This window comes from Spea bombifrons, chromosome 1 (genome assembly GCF_027358695.1).
Source record: "Spea bombifrons isolate aSpeBom1 chromosome 1, aSpeBom1.2.pri, whole genome shotgun sequence".
Lineage (NCBI taxonomy): Eukaryota > Metazoa > Chordata > Amphibia > Anura > Pelobatidae > Spea > Spea bombifrons.
The window spans coordinates 27,023,119-27,040,783 of record NC_071087.1 but is presented as its reverse complement, the minus strand read 5'-3'; the positions used below and the strand labels follow the sequence as shown (position 1 = coordinate 27,040,783).

The following is a 17,665-nucleotide window of genomic DNA, read 5'->3' as shown; positions in this document are numbered from 1 at the left end:
ATAGCTCTAGTAATTATTTTATATATATATATATATATATATATATATATATATATATATATATATATATATATATATATATGAAAGTTATAAAAATTGAATAATTATGTGCAAACCTATTCCAGTCCCACGTGATACATTTTGGATTGTGGGATCTGTTGTTAAAACCATCCCTAAGAACTATGCTCTGGATCTTACTACATGGAGTGTGCGCAGAGAATGACTTGCATTCTAGATTCAGCAATACACCGAGTACTAGAGTTGACATCCCTCTACCATTAAAAATAATAATTATTGTGAAGTGAAGTGGGTGTGTCTTAAAGTGGAAGTGGGTGGGGTATATGCAGATTATGGTTACAAATGGGCTGGACTACCATTAAGCCACCCATTTTCCACTTAAAGTGCCTTTTTAGTTAAATAGCACAAAATAACATTTTAGAGATGATTATTTTCCCACAGTGGAAAATTGTGGAGGTTTTAGCTCAAGATGTTGTTTTTTTATGGTTTTACTCCTTTTGACTTCCTAATCACAGTACATTCAGATGTCTTCTGCACGGATTGCTTTTCGTTTTTGCCAGTTATAATCATTATAATCTGTCATTGCATTCTTTCTACAGAAACATTGTTGGTTACTATGACAACAACCTGTCAGGCTTGCTTTTATTGTCACATGACAATTAAGTGCTCCTGTCACGGTCAGGACTACTTGCCAAGCCGTGACTGTGTGGAGGGCGTGGGCATGAAGGGGTTAATAGCACCAGGCCTCTGGATTTACTAACTTCACCCCTTAACAAGGCATAAGTTACACCAAATTAACCCCCAAATCCTGCCTGTATCCCCCCAGGTAGTCTGCCACCACTCACGATTTTGATACCGGATTCGTGAGAAATCCGAATTAGAACCTTTATCTCTATATATATATATATATCAACCCACCCTGGGCAACCAACATATATATATATATATCCTGTGGAACTTAATAACAATATGGTAATGTGTTATCCTCTCTTAGGGTTCGTGGATGTCAATACTAGAGCCCAAAGACAGACTTGGATTATGAATATTTTAATAACAAAAAGACAAAGATTACACAGTGCCAGAATTACAAAAAACAAGACATACAAAAGAAAAATAAAACAGCAAAAATAAAATAGCAAAAATAGGACTTAAACACAGGACCCTCACTCACGAGTTTCTCCAATAAGTAGGCCTGTGGGAACTCCTTAAGTCCAGATGGTTTCTTATGATGTTGTTCCGATCAGAGTATATCCTGGAGTTCTGCTTTGAGGTCGCTGCATTGTCCCTAAATCAGACTTTTGCAAGCAAACACCCCTCTGACCACATGACTGATTATATGACACCATCCCCAAGAATCGGGTCCCATCTTTGATGTGCCAATAAGTTATGGTGGGGTAAAGGTGATGGAAACCCCCCCACTCAAGATAGGAATGGAATTCCTATAACTAAGGATCCTTATCAGTTAGGCCATGAATCACCACAGGGGTCCTTTAGGAAGATGACACCTCTAGCCAGAACAGATACAGAGGGCATGCACAAAGAAACACATTTAAATCAACCTCAGATTAACTCATTGAATGCTTAAACAAAGAAACTAACCACCTCTGCTGGGTAACCCTTCCATGCATCCACTACATTATATGAGTTAATCATGACAGCTCCCACCTAAAATAATATTACAAGGCAAAATTGTACTTGATTAAATAATGCTCTGGAAATGTTTTGCTATTCAGTAGTACAAGGAATGATGTTTCTAATGCCATACTTACTTACAAAGGGTTAAATTCAGCAGAGTAGGTAGAACAGCACCTTTAAAGATGTGATGTAATATAACAGGGACATAGATCTGCTTCATTTCAAAGAGCTCGTCACTTTTATCATGTTAACAGGGAGCATGCACGAAGAGTGGAAACATTTAACAAAATAGTTGTTTTTTTCGAACATATTTACTTGTTTGTAGCTAAAACCCAGTAATAAACATTTGGTGCTGTTTTTCTGGATATTAGCTCATTGTACCATCTACAGCTGCTTTCAATAGCTCTTTATAGGCGTAGGCGACACGTTTATCGACACAAAGCCTAATATTCCATTATACGGAGGACAATGCTTGCTTTGGTCTCTATAATAATGAATAGGAGTAAGTGTTATTGTTGAATCGTCGTACGTACAATTAAGTGTCTCCGTATAGTTAATTAGAAGTTTTGTATATTTCATGTTTGCGGTACATTCTCCCACAATGAACATTAAAGCCATTTTCCTCTCTGAAATGGCTGTACAATGCAAATGTAGTCATTTCTCAGTAACTGCAGCTATTGCCTGAAGGCCCTTTACGCTCATTTTGTAAATGTTTCATGTAATACGTGGCATCCAGGCTTTTGTAACTAATGATAAAGAAACAGAAATCATTTTTTAAAACTTTGGGAGCTATTGTCACAGAGCAGAACTGCCTTCATTAAGCAGCACTTACTTTTATGGCTGATGATATCTCATATCAATACCCATCACATGCTGGCGCGCTTGGACGTTGCGTACGTAGACCCCTGGCGCACCCCTGTTTACTTGGTCCTGAGGAAATGATGGCTCCATAAGATATTTAACCAGAGTCTGAAGCATAGAATACCCCCCCCCCGATGTGACAATAAATCACCTTCTGTGTTTAAAGGCCGAAGCGTAAAAGGCAGGTCCAAAAATGATGCCCGCTACAATATTATTCAGATAACAGGGAGTCACATTTATGTTGAGCTACACACTAGTTGCACACAAGGAAGAAGAAGATGAACATAACCTAGATCTCCAACATTATTATTATTGTTTTATATAGCACCATCATATTCCATAGCGCTGTACAATGGGTAGACAGGACATAAGAAGTAGTATATAGCAGTGGTTCTCAACCCGTGTATCCTCAGGGCCCACATTTGTCTTTGGTCATTAAGTCGCGACCCAAAAATAATTTCATTTCTGAAACATTATATATATATATATTATATATATGCACTTTTTAAACAGTAAAGAAACGGTAAACAAATGGATACTTTGGACAATGAATATTGTAATCACAGCGCTAGTGAAAATTAATTGTGCAATAATCACAGCGCTAGTGAAATGAAAGTGCCATTGAGGCAAAAACCCAATAAATAAATAAACAAACAGTCATTGAAACATATGAGGTAGAACTAATGGGAAAACTGGGGATGCTTTTGAGGAGTGTCTTAAAATCTGGGGTGATGGTAGACAAACTCTGAGGCCATGTCCAATGTCCATTCTGTTTCAATGCTTTGTCTTTAGCTGAACCAGAGTTCATATGGCTTCATATGACTTCACATGACTCGTCCACAATGCCATTTTCTTTTTGAAAGCTTTGATTTTTTTCAGTCTGTGCAAAATGGGGGTGAGGGGGGGGGGTTGTGATGCCTGGGTAACTGGGGCTGAGATGGTGCATAGGGGCTGTGGTGGGGAGTAGGGGACAGGGACTGTGTTGGGGGGCAGGGACTATGATGGTGGATAGGGGCTGTGGTGGGGGTAACTGGGGCTGTAGTGGGGGGTAATAGGGGATTTGGTGGGGTAACAGGGGCTGTGTCCTAGTGGGGGACAGAGGCAATAGGGACAGCAGAGCAGATTTTATATATATATATATATATATCAAAAGATATAGAATGTAACACACTCACTTGACTGGAAGCAGTTGCAATATGCCCAGGTGCTAACAATACAAAAAGTATATACAGCAAATAAAGTTGATGCACTCAGTGGGTCTTCTTTTTATAAAATGTATTGACTTGGTGAAGGTCCAACGTTTCGGCTCTCAATGAGCCTTTCTCAAGAACCAGAATATATATAAATAATTAGTACACAAAAAAATATATACTTACCTCAGAAAAGATGAGGGAGTGGAAAGGCTGCCCGCGGGCTGCAGCAGGAAGAGGGGAGGAGCAATCAGAGAAAAACTTTATTCAGCTCCCACTAGGAGCAGACAGCGACTGCAAACCAATCAAGCAACTTGCTTTGCGGTCGGGGAGTAATACTAAAGTACATGACAGACCGGAGGCTGTCTGATGGCCCTGGTTGTTGCGGCCACGGTCCTGACAGCCTGCGGCTCGCGGATTGCCGCTAGAATGTGTAAGGCAGCCCCAGGACAGTGCCGTTTTCCCGGTATGCCTCCAGTCCAGCCCTGACCCTCCGCGACCCACCGGAGACAGGGTCGCGACCCATGAGTTGAGAACCACTGGTATATAGCATGACAATTAGGCTTAAAGAAACTTCCTTTATCTGCAGACCTGTAGGCCGCCATTGTCAGTCATGTGATATTTTGGGATGACTTTCCCTGAACAGTCACCACACTGTTATGTGGTTATATTATATGATGCAATCACTGGAACTATTTAACAATAAAAACACTATTTATAGAAAACTATTTATATTGAAAACTTTTTTTAAACTAATATAAGTAATTAAATAAATGGTGGGAGTTCTTTTTAAGAGGCTTTTTACTTTGATCTCCACTTTTCCTTTAAGTGGCTGGGCCCCTGACATTAAAGTTCTGCCAGTCCAGAGGTGTTTGCATTGTGTGAAAACTGAATTGCGTAACTTTGATAAACATTTTAAAACTTGGACCCACAAGGCAAAAGAGAATTTTGGATTAAGTGGCTTAATTCTAAAAGGATTCATATATCGTATTCATGTGAGTGAAATGTGTTTACCTATGCATTAGCAGAATGATTGCTCTCCCAGGAATACCACACCTGGGGATGTTACACAACACTGATTTGTGAATACTTCTAATCACTTTTTTTTTTCCTTTTTTCTTTACAGTTGAGCCGAAGTGACAGTGACAGCTCAACCCTAGCCAAAAAATCTCCATTCGTAAGGAATGCTTCAGAGAGACGCAGCCTGAGAGTGAAGAGGGTACGCGTACCTAAATTTACCACAGATATATATGACCTTTTGTTCTTCTCTTTCACTACCAAGTTATTTCATACAGTGACATTGAGGAATACCAGCAAATGAACTGTGAACATTACTTCTCTGTAATGAGATGGAACAGCGTCCAGTTGCGATCGCTAATTTGGAATAGAAAATGTTGTATTCATCCTTATTTGTTTTTATTATTAATATTATTATATCTGTAAAGCCCCAATGTCCTTCAGATCTCTCTATATAATATATATATATATATATATAAATTATCTCTATATAAGTTATACCGCAAGTTCTCTCTTGGTTCCTCAAGTTCATAGTTTTTAGACTTTAGACCAAGATACTTCTTAACCAACCACCCAGCCACTCAACAGATAGTGAGTAAAAGTTGTAGGAACTGTCCTTCTGTTCCTTGTGCATTGTGTAAAAGGCTTCTTCTGGAATATAACAGACTTACCAATATAAATTACATTTTACTTTGTTTAGTACTTCCATCACTTCATCTCAGAAACAGCTGTTCAGATCTGGCTGCAAAGTACAACTATCATTGAGATGTTATTTTCTGGATGAATGTTCATCCGTATTCGAGTGTGCAGTGCTTTCCAACTGAGTAAATAAATGTGTCCTATTAGCAGCAATTATTTATTAAAAGCTCTCTTCTTCTAATTAGCCCGTCTGTCAGACGATGACAAGAAGAGCTATGCATGAATGTCGTGAACGGACATCTCTTGATTTGGAGCTGGATCTCCAAGCGTCACGCACAAGGCAAAGGCGCCTCAATGATGAGCTCCAGTCCTTGAGAGACCTAAAGCAGAAACTAGAAGAGATGAAAGTCAGAAGAGAGACCGCTTTGCCACTGTGTATTCTAGAAGATGATCGGTTCCAAAAGCTTTTAAAACAGGCCGAAAAGCAGGTATTGATCCCACTCTCACTTAAAGGGAAACAGTTGCACTGCATGTATACTGGATATTTATTAATATACACTCCTTTCCTGTCTAATCCCACCAATTATCAGACAACTAGCAGTGAAAAAAAAGACGAAAAATGATAAATCTTTCTTATGGAAGTTAGAAATGTAATTATCTGCTATTATCACACACAACAAGCTAAATCCTTTTCCCTTCCATGTGTCTTATTAGATGACACTTCTTGGTCAAATGGTTCTTTAAACTTTAGCAACAGAACATGGATTTCTGGTTTGTTTCTAGGCTGAGCAATCAAAAGAAGAACAAAAGCAAGGTTTGAACGCTGAAAAATTAATGAGAAAAGCCTCAAAGGATGTATGCAGACTACGGGAGCAGAGCCAGAATGTTCCCCTTCAAGTGCAGTCTTTTAGGTGAGAAATGTTCAGACCACATTGCCAAAGATTTATCTAGTTCAATGTTTAAATAATCCTTTATATATCAAATTGTGCTTCAACAGCTTTATTAACTTAGTGTCAGACTACACTAAACCAATGTCATACTCTAAAAGCAGACCTGTCCCTTTCATACACTAAATAAAAAAAACATGTAACAGTGTTTGCAAAATAAAATAAGTTATATATATGCATTGGATAACAACCTTTTGTGCATACGATTGAGGCCATATAATATAAATATATGAGGTTTTTGGACATCCTATTCCGAAACCATGGGCATTAATGGAATTTAATACATTTGTTGCCCCATACCCACATTCACTCTCATTCTCTCTCATTCTCTCTCTCGTGCAGAAAAATGGGTGGACACAATAACCATTGACGCTTACAATTTCAACAGATTCATCCATACATCCATTTTAATTTTTCAGTATATAAATAAAACAAAAATACTGGTGGCATGGGGGAGCATATGCAACACACCAGGGGAGAAATTAGAGGACTTCTATATAAGTAACTAATACAATTACATAACTTGTAATTTTCTTTTCATTCATTACATTGTTTTTTTTCTTTTTCAGGGAGAAGATTGCGTACTTTACCAGAGCAAAAATCAGCATACCATCCCTTTCTGCTGACGATGTATAGTTGTATTTGTTTTTATAGCTGATTTTTTTTTCCCCAATCGTCTCATCTTTTTAGTTTTTTTTAGTATAGGCATCTGCTTTTATCAGATAAAAATATATTTTTTTTTACAGTAGCCGGTTATTTGTAAAAATATGTCTTGTTCTAAATTAATATAACTAGGAAAACCGGGAGAAGAAGAGGAAGAGAAAAAAAAAAAAGAAGCCAAAGTAGACTAACTTGGTACAATGATGGAGAGTTTGTACAGTTTGTATGTGTTATATACGCATCATCTTAATATTTTTGTAAAGTTGGATCAAAGAAGTAAGAAGCTGTGTCTGCACAAATGTTTATTCTTCTTTCTTATGTCTAGTAGGACTGTTATGTGTTCAGACATCTTACACTCTATGGACTGGGTTTGTTTTTTTCATGTAAGCTGTGAATATGGCTTGACATGCCACGCTGTTGACTTTTTTGCACCAGAGACTGACTTTTTAATGTCAAAGTCATTTTCCAAAACTACAAGGCTGCCTCATGATCCAGGTGCTTGGAAGTCCCTCCTTGGTGCCTTTAGATATCCTTGTCATTAACCATGAACACATATATAATTATGAAGATTTGTAAATTAGAACCATTTTACACCCTACTGTGAACCGCCTGGTGGATCTCATGACAACGGAGTATAAAGTTACCTTGAAATGTTGAAAACGAGCCAGCTGGTTTCGGTGACATTAGTATGTTGGACCTGGCCGTAGTACCTGTTTCACTGTGTGCATTTGAGTATGTATGTGTAAGTGTGCATGTATGAATGATATACACATATATGTGTGTCTAAATGCACACACACACACACACACATAGAAAGCTGATTGATTTATATTAAAGGGACCTAACATGTAGACTTCATTATTATTAAACTACCTGATTCCAAAAATATATTTGTAAAACCAAGTGATGCAAGCTGTGTATTGTGCCTTTAGAGACCCCTAGCATTATTGTGTCTTTTCAGTAATTGTTCCTATACCATTTAGGTATGACACAGTATCAGTGGAACAGCAATGTGCATTGTCATATACACTTCGTGACACACAGTGAGAAAGGATTTATGTACATTTTACTTAAATGGTAATTAAGATGCGGCTACCCCTCGCGTGATACTGCAGTCTACCTTGTGCATGATCCTTTTACTGATTCACAATAGACGTGAGCTGCTTGTACCCACTGTCAGTAATGACTTCTGAAGTACTGGAAGATATCTTTTACTGGTGTCCAGCTTTCTGTATTTTAATATGTCCACATAATGGGTAACATGAGGGATGTGGTAGTTAATCTGGTTATAATACATAAAATATCAATAATGCTGTTGGGAAGCATACTTGCCCCTTTTAGTCATTTATTGATCTATGCGATTTACGTTGGAATTTCTTATATATATATATATTTCATACCTCGGCCAACAGAGCTACAAAATCAGAATTCTAATTGTAACCAAAGATGGGTGTCCATGTATATTATAATTTATGATCAGGACCAGTGTTGTGTATAAACAAACATACAATTAAACTTTTAATTTAAAAGGTAATTGATTGATAAGGGCCGCTAGGTTGGGTGCCTGTTTCTCAAATTTTACCTTATCTTGTTATGTTTTTAAACATTTGGAATTCAACATCCTCTGGTAATCATGTACATAAGTTATGACCATCAGGGTAGCCTGATCACTCAGTAGGGCGATCTATCCCCAGCAAGGCTGCGCGGGGCCTGCCACTATCATGTTAACTACATGTTAAAAAATGCCTCTGCCTGTAACTCCTATCATGCTGAGGACATGTTATGCAGGGTTGATTTCCAGTAGGGTGGTGTACAAGCCACTTCCATTTAGGGACAACCTGGCAAGGGTGGCAGTTAAGGGACATCGCTATGCTTCCTTACCACTCAGATTTTTCTTTCCTCAGCATTAAAAACCATCAATGAGCGTTTTGATAGCCTGGAATCAGAATCTGTTAATGGTTTGCTATCTTAACTGCACTTGTCTGTGATGTTCTTCTATATGAAGACAATTAAGGGTAATGGATTGTGAGCTACAGTCTTCGCTGCATCAGGCTTTCCATCTCCTTCCTAGGCTAAACTGCCTGATGGTCGCAAACCCCATACCCTTTCTAGGAATGTAGCCTGCGATCAAACAGAGATCCCCTTTATGGGCTGGATTAAGATCCCATTATGCAGATACTAGGTTAGGATCCTTTATGTTCATCCCCTATGTATTTTAAGTCCGAATCAGTAGCAAAGTAAATAAAAGTAATAGTATAAATCGTCATATATTTGTGCTATGTCATGATTGCACAACCAAAGGAAGGAATCATCAGGAATCAATATATTAGAACAAAACATATGAGATAAATATTAAACAAAAAAAATAGTGAACTATCCGACTGGTTCAATTTATATCTTCCCCAGTAGCCTCTCAGTGGCCCTCTTTCTTTTATTTAAAAAATAAAAAGTAATGGGATATTATGTTATATATATATATGTGAAAAACACAATAATCGTTTTTTATATGGTAATATGGATAAAATAATAAGCTACATTATTTACTATACTGTATGAATGCAATACTTTCAAAGTTTATTGTTTGAATGTTCCGGGGCCTCGAGGGATGTGGCACGCGCTTCTCCGGGAATGTAAGGGTTAATTTATTCCGTCACTGACTATTCTGCCATGAATTGTTTGTTAATCCAGATGCATTGCGCCCCTTCGGAGATCTCCTTGCCAATTTCTGATGCGGTTTCATAAGCACTAATTAAAGAGCAGCTCTGCTCCTGAAACATACAGGAAAAAGCAAAACATAGGATTCTTTGTGGCCCCCTTTATTTTCATCACACGAGAAATAGGTTGATAAAGCTGTATTATTTGGCATGTTTATTTATGACAAACGAGAAAAGCCAGAAAGCTGGCAGTGTACGGAATAAGAATAACAGTGTGACTTCTATCGTGTTTATGTAGAATTCACTCCACCTTCTACTCCTTGTAGGGATGGAGAAAGAAAAGCGTGTGTGTGTGTGTGTGCTTGGTTACATTATGAACTGTATGTGTGTATGTAAATATATATATGTACCCTACATGTATAATCCAAAATGATCTCAGGACATGGTTCCAATTAGATATTGCTGGTTAATGCCATCTGTTCCATGTTCCAATGAGGCTTTTCATTATCTAGAACTCAGAAGTGTTATATGAAAATCCATTGTTAAGGTGAATTTGGGCATCCATGTCAAGACGATCAACACAATGAAGACAAACAATACATGTTGGTTACTGGGCCTTAGTATGATATGAAAAAGAGTAAAGTTTGCTGGCATAACATGGAACCAAAGCTATAGAGAACAGGGAAAAAGTACTATAACTGAGATTGCATAGTAAACTACCTGTGTTATTGACTACTATATGACATCCCGTATCACATTTGTTAAGGGTTAAAGCATTAGGGAGGGGGATAAATCTGGAGTTAAGTGCCATGCATATATTGCAGGACCACCCCCCTCTTCACAAGGTATGGGAAGGTATAATGTAAGGGTTTAATGAAGGTCGCCTCTGTCAGCTAGCTTTTATTTAAAGCAGTTAGATATGTAGAGCTGTTGTATCTCCTTAATGATTTATTGCCTCCATTTATTTATTTATGGGTCTTATTTATGTTTTTTTTAAAAAAATTGTAGTTCAGTTCTGGTCATTTTAATGTCTGTTTTATATGAAGCTAGAAGAATAACATGCAGCTTATTATATGAATGGATCTGTGTTACTCAGAGGTTAAACAATGTATAGCATAGTGAGTTACTCTAAGCTTAGAGCACTATGAGCTCAGGAGTCATACACAGTTTCATTTCATGGTGCTGTCCAGTTATTGGTCAGCATGCCTTATGAACTCATCTATTACATCACTGACACTTCTGAAACGTTATATGATAAGTTTTGGGGATTTGTTTAATCAAAGATTCCAGGCTTTACCTGAATTGCCTCCTACTTCTATTTTCTGGATCAGTTGTAAGCATACCTGGGAACTTTTCAGTGCTGGGACAGTATTGGGATAAACCCGAGTGCGGAGTGATTAGACCCATCTAGTCTGCTCATATTTCCTGGTTTAAAGACCTTAACGAGTCCTTGGTCTTGTCTTAGATTTAGGATAGCTTTATGCCTATCCTATGCATGTTTAAATTCCATCACTGTATCAGCCGCTACCACCTCTGAAGGGAGGCTGTTACATTTATCTACAACCTGCGCGGTAAAGTAGAACTTCCTCCAAAACATCCAGAGATTGTATACCTGTTCACGATCAATGACGCCGGCAGCCTCCAGGCCAAACCCAGAGAGTTCCCAGGTATTGTTTTAAAACAAAGATGTAAGAAGCTGTTAAATGAGCACCTGATAAAGATTAAAGAGGTCAGTTACACGCTGGCATATGCTGTAAAAGAAACTGGAAATGTAAATCCAAATCTTTTTTACCAAAATACCTTCAGAAATGTCATTAGGGGTGTTAAAAATGTTACCACATCATATAAGCAGTTTTTTGTTATGATTACAGTAAGTTTATTAGGGTGAAGTTCGCAGCATGTACGCAATCAGATATGAGAAGATTTGTATTTTAAATCTCTAAACCATGATTGTCCCAAAAAACATGACTGGAAGCTCAAAGATAAATACCCAGGGTAGTGCAACTAGAAAGTCTTTAATTTGTTAATGTAATAACAGGGTAGCTGCTGTATACTACAAGTCCTATGATGCATACCTGATCTTTCCACCGAGGAGGTTGCCTATCATCCGTTCAACACAAATAAAGCGGAATGTGTACTTTATAAAGCAGGACCCAAGATCAGATCAGCCCAGTGAGACATGGGGTTTAATTCTTGTTTGATTTTCTTTGCAAGCTTCAAAACCTGAACCAACATCTCACTGAAGGCTACAGTGGATACATAAACCTTTCTCGTTACTATTTACTAAATACTCTGGAAATACGTTCTTAGTAAAATATCATCTAACAATTGATGTTAATGTTGCTTTATTTTGTGTTATCTATGATATTACTATTATTTTAGTACAATTCTGTATATCAAAGTATTACAGGCACATCAGAAAATATTATTCTTTAGCCAAATGAACAAAAGTTACTGAAATCAAAGTATTTTTTCTTCTTTGTAAGCTATGTTAAATATGAAATGCTCAGAACTGAACTAGATATGTGATCAGATTTAAAGCTGAATGTCTTTTATGTTTTCTCATTTTGTCTCTTCTATAAATACCACACCATGTAGATTAACATTGTGTCTGCACTTTCCATGTTTCTCGGTGATTTAAAAAAATACATTTTTTTTTACAAAGTACAATTGGTTTGTTTTTTTTTTATTTTAAAACATTAGAGGAACTGCTGTTCCAAGTGTCAAGAGCAGAGGCCAGATCTGTGGCACTGCTTCAAGACATGCCCAGAAATGTAGACTTTTTGGGGTAAATGTAGACTTCTTTTTCTGGTAACACATGGGTTGGGGGTCTTTCCTTCTTCTGCCACATGTTTTTTTGGAATTGTGGAGGGAGAATGCATCTTAGTAAGCTAGTACAAAAGATATTGCTTGTGGCTCGGAAAACAATCCTACACGGATGGTTAGATTGGGCTTTGCTTTCAGTAGCGCTATTTCAGGGCAAACTTTTTACCTCTTCCACATGGAAAGGATTGAAACCACCAAAAAACAAGAAAAGCACACTTAAGTGATTCTTTAAAATATGTCAGCATTGCATCAAAAGTTTCGACCTCAAGGTTTAAGAGTTGACATTTCAGCAAACATTGTCAGTCTGTTACTAATTAGTTCAGAGCTAAAATCTCATTGCTCTCCGGAATGGGGTTTTTGGTGGTGTGGACTGACAGGGGTGTCATTGGACTGAGGGGATTGGGTCTATACTCTTTTGGGTGTAGAGTGTTTGAATGTACTTGTAAATACTAGTTAATTGCAAAAATCTCTTAACAGTGTTGGCGTCAGCGGTATAAGTTTTATTTGTTTTGGTGATTAGTTTTCATACTTCCATAAGTACTTATGTCTTTTATTATAATGGGTCCATAACCCAAGAATGTTGTGAAATATTTTGTTTTCTTGATTTGTTAATAAATGAAAAAATAATAAAAAGGCTTAAACATAAAAACATTCAAGGAAACATCAATACTTAATTAATTTTAATTTTGTACCTCGATTCAGGCGAGCCTTGGGAATGGTTAGTCCCATCCAGCAGTGCATTTAGAGTGAGCTTTAGCATGGCCCAGGACAGAACCCCCAAGAACATAATGCAACAGATATCATGTCAAATGTATTAAGCCTTGGTTCCAAAAATTCAATAATTAACATGAAAGTGATTTTACTGAGCATCAAGAAAGTGAAAAGCTTGAATGAATTATGGTATATGTTAAATAATTCAAGTGAGACACATCAGAAGTTGTTGTAACCCAAACTAGTTTAATAATTAAAAACTGTATAAATTACAAAATGCTAAAAGGTCAAAGGCACACTAGCTGTCAGCGGGTAATAGAACCTCATATTAAGTGTATGAAGTATACACAATAAGTGTATAGAATGTGTGGTTTCTGTACTAACAAGTACATTATCAACTAAAGTGCTAAGTACAGTTGTGCTCAAAAGTTTGCATACTCTGGCAGAAATTGTGAAATGTTCATGCAAAAAAATGTATTTTAGTAATCATATGAAGCCATTTTTATCACATAGTTCCTTGGCTCCTTTTAATCATAATGGTGACAGATTTCGCCCGAATGGCCCGGATCAAAAATTGACATACCCTTGAATGTTTGGCCTTGTTTCAGACACACACAGGTTAAAATGACAATTAAAGGTTAATTTTCTACACCTGTGGCTTTTTAAATAGCAATTAGAGTCTGCGTATAAATAGTCAATGAGTTTGTCAGCTCTCACATGGATGCACTGATCAGACTGGATACTGATGGGGTGCAGAAAAGAACTGTCAAAAGACCTGCGTAACAAGGTAATGGAACTTTATACAGATGGAAAAGGATATGAAAAGATATCCAAAGCCTTGAAAATGCCAGTCGGTACTGTTCACTCACTTATTAAGAAGTGGAAAAACCAGGGCTCTCTTGATGCCAAGCCAAGGTCAGGTAGACCAAGAAAGATTTCAGCCACAACTGTCAGAAGAATTGTTCGGCATACAAAGAAAAAACCCACAGGTAACCTCAGGAGAAATGCAGGCTGCTCTGGAAAAAGGTGGTGTGGTTGCTTCAAGGAGCACAATACAACGATACCTGAACAAAAATGAGCTGCATGGTTGGGTTGCCAGAAAGAAGCCTTTACTGCGTCAATGCCCGGTTACAATATGCCTACAACACCTTGACATGCCTCACGCTTTTTGTCACACTGTAGCTTGGAGTGACGTGACCAAAATAGAGTTTTATGGTCACTACCAAAAGCGCTATGTTTGGAGAGGGGTCAATAAGTCCTATAGCGAAGAGAATACCATCCCCACTGTGAGGCATGATAGTGGCTCACTGATGGTTTTTTGGGGGGTGTTAGCTCTAAAAGCACAGGGAATCTTATGCAAATTGATGGCAAGATGATTGCAGCGTGTTAACAGAAATCACTGGCAGACAATTTGCATTCTTCCACACGAAAGCTGCCCATTGGGTGCTCTTGGAATTTGCAGGATAACAATGGCCGTAAGCAAAAGGCCAAGTTGACAATAGGTCTGACTATGAGACTAAGATCCAGATCCCCCGCAGCTGCAGGGAACCTGGATCCTCCTGTCTCCCTCCCCCCGCCCAACTTACCGGTGCTTCTGAGTCCCCAGCGTATAGCCGGGGTAGCGTGTAGATGTCTACGCGATTCGCGTAGAGCTCTACACGCTGCCCGGTGCTTAGCTTAAGGGGGTTAAAAGGCATTTCACAGAGCACTCTGCCTCCAGAAATGTCTTATGCCCCCCATTTAACACTCCCTTCCCCCGCCCCCCAAACTTACCGATGGACGCAGACAACCCCTGCTGCTAGCCGCACCTCCTTCCGGCTGCAGCGTAAGTTGTCTACGCGAATCGCGTAGAGCTGTACACGCTGCCCCGGCTACATGACGGGGGACTCAGAAGCTCCGGTAAGTTTGGGGGGCGGGGGAAGGGAGTGTTAAATGGGGGGCATAAGGCATTTCTGGAGGCAGAGTGCTCTGTGAAATGCCTTTTAACCCCCTTAATGCCGCTCTGCCTCCAGAAATGCCCTTTTAACCCTCTATACACCACTCTGCCTCCTGAAATGCCTTAAACCTCCCTATATGCCACTCTACCTCATACTATGCCTTTTAACCATCTAAATGCCAGAGTGTCAAATAGGGGTATAAGGCATTTCTGGAGGCAGAGTGGCACATAGGGGGTCAAAAGGCATATCATGGGGCACAGTGGCATTTGAGAGGGTTAAAAGGCATATCATGGGGCACAGTGGCATATAGGGGGTATAAGGCATTTCTGGGGCAGATGTGCATAAATGGAGGGGGGGCAGGTTGGAAAATAGAAGGAAATAAAACCAAAATATTTTTCTCAATAATAGCTTTTATTAAAAAAAATAGTTTAGATGAATTAACATTTACTGGTAAAACTTTTTTCCTATAGGGTCATCTTATATTTAGGCTTTTTCTTTTTTCCTAAATTAATATTCAGATTTGGGGGGGGTCGTCTTATAATCAGGGTCGTCTTATAATCGAGCAAATACGGTAGTTCTATTATCCTAAATTCTTAAAAACATGTGTCTTCTTGAATGCCTATAGTTATATATATATATATATATATTTTTTTTTTTTTTTTGCAACGTCTTGGTTAACAAAACAAAAACAAGTGTATATGAAAGCTGTAGCATTCCATTCTCCTTAGTGCCAAAAAAAGTAGATCACTGATGCCGAATACAATTATGAGACAGGTTGGATGCTGTGAAGCGTATGGAGTGTGATGAAAGTTTTGTGGAAAGCATGTCTATCTGTCATCTGCACGGAGCGTGATGTGCCAGCAAGAGATGTCACAGAACCTGCTGGAGCTGAAGGTGCCGGAATGATTGACTTGTGTGTTTTGCAGAAATCAGTGTGAAAGCATGGAGGTCTGACTTATAACGACAGCTACTTACTGAAGAGGATAATGTTTCTGTAGACGACATTTTTTTTTACATTTCACACAAAGATCATTATTTTCGATCATTTTGTTTCCTTTATTGCTCAAGTAAGCATTAAACATAAAACAACAGCAGTGCATGGAGACTTTAAAACCACAGGACAAGATAAGGTATGGCATTGTCTCAATATAAGGGTTTTTCTTTTGGAGGGGTCATATTCTTTGTCTAAACAGTGTGATCTATGCAACAGGTGTCTGTGTATCTGGATTAATGAAGAATAGATAGACAGACAGACAGGCAGGCAGGCAGACAATTTGAAGCATAGCAAGACAATTCAAGCACTCGTTCATAAATAACATATATTTAAAAAGTAGAAAAACAACCTGAGAAATATATATTCCATTTTTTTACAATAAAGTTAAATTCTTTTAAAATTGGAAATATATGTATTATCAAAGTTAACATTTTTGCAAACATAATATATTGTTACAGTCCTTCTATATAGTTTGTGCGTGGATCATCAGAGTAAGAAAATGTTTTTTAACACCATAGTAAGCTATCTACATAAGCTCAGAAAAATCCTTTTTCTAACTAGTAAATGATATTCATATTACAACAAATGAGTAAATGGACTCAAAAATCATAGTCAAGTTTTCTTGGTAGGACAAGAGTTTGTGCCTCAGAATTACTATATCTAATATTCTGAAGAACATAACGGATTATTATTACTATGTGCTAAAGATCTTCTCCAGAAGCAAATTCATATAGGCAAAATCCATATATTTCATTAGGGGTCGACGGACGATATGGTGGTTTCTTGATAATTTGGCACATTTCATATAAAAAAAAATGAACTAATACCAAGTCACATAATCTATCGGTACAAGTCACCCTCTGGGCTAAATGCAGAAAAAAAAAAAATGTGTTCAGTGATGCAGCTTTCAAATGGTTAAATCAGGACACCTGTTTTGTGGACGTGCCGGAAGATAAGATTGAGAGCTTGCTCCATTTGCTGGTAGATATTTTTCATTAAGTGACTTTTTATTTGAAGAGACACTTGAACAAATTAGTAATGAGCCACCGAGCATTAGAAAGAAAGCGCCAAACCAGCCCATAAACAAAGCTTCACCGAATTCCCACCTTGGCACAATCTCAGGGATAGTCTCATCCCAGAATTCCTGGACAGTTTCATATGCTATCCAAGATACTGGGATCACTGCAATGACCCCAGAGACCAAAAATAATATCCCTCCGAAGATACTCAACTTTTTTTTAGTCTCATCTTCTCCGATCCTGAGGCATTCAAGTCCAAAGCAAGAAATTAGGAGTCCAATGACCCCCAAACCATTGGAAAGGAACATCAAAATTCTTGATATCCTGAGTGGTAAAGGCAGTGCCAAGAAGGAGTCATAATCCTTACACTGTACAGGACCCTCCTCTTGAACCACACAAGTCTGCCATAGTCCCGATGTCCAGATCTCCAGTTCATTGAGATCTAAGTTGAGGTTCTTCCAAAGAGGTACAAAAGTACTGACGCAGGTTAGTACACATCCCAAAACGGAGAAGAACATTGCCCCGTACTGTAGCTTGAGCCTCTTAGTCATGGCCAT

At 38.2% G+C, this 17,665-nt stretch overlaps 2 protein-coding genes across 2 annotated transcripts in view; one reads left to right on the top strand and one right to left on the bottom strand.

Moving 5' to 3' along the window:
* Positions 1-7,627, top strand: part of WWC2 (WW and C2 domain containing 2) — a 70,017-nt gene extending 62,390 nt beyond the window's left edge. The window contains exons 20-23 of the mRNA XM_053459503.1: positions 4,831-4,923; positions 5,606-5,848; positions 6,144-6,271; positions 6,877-7,627. Coding sequence (XP_053315478.1) covers positions 4,831-4,923; positions 5,606-5,848; positions 6,144-6,271; positions 6,877-6,943 — 531 coding nt within the window. The 3' untranslated portion in view covers positions 6,944-7,627. The remainder of the gene's footprint in view (positions 1-4,830; positions 4,924-5,605; positions 5,849-6,143; positions 6,272-6,876) is intronic.
* Positions 7,628-16,996: 9,369 nt separating this feature from the next.
* LOC128480734 (claudin-22-like) lies at positions 16,997-17,665 on the bottom strand. The gene has a single exon (XM_053458315.1). It carries the CDS (start codon positions 17,663-17,665, stop codon positions 16,997-16,999), a length of 669 nt encoding a protein of 222 aa, XP_053314290.1.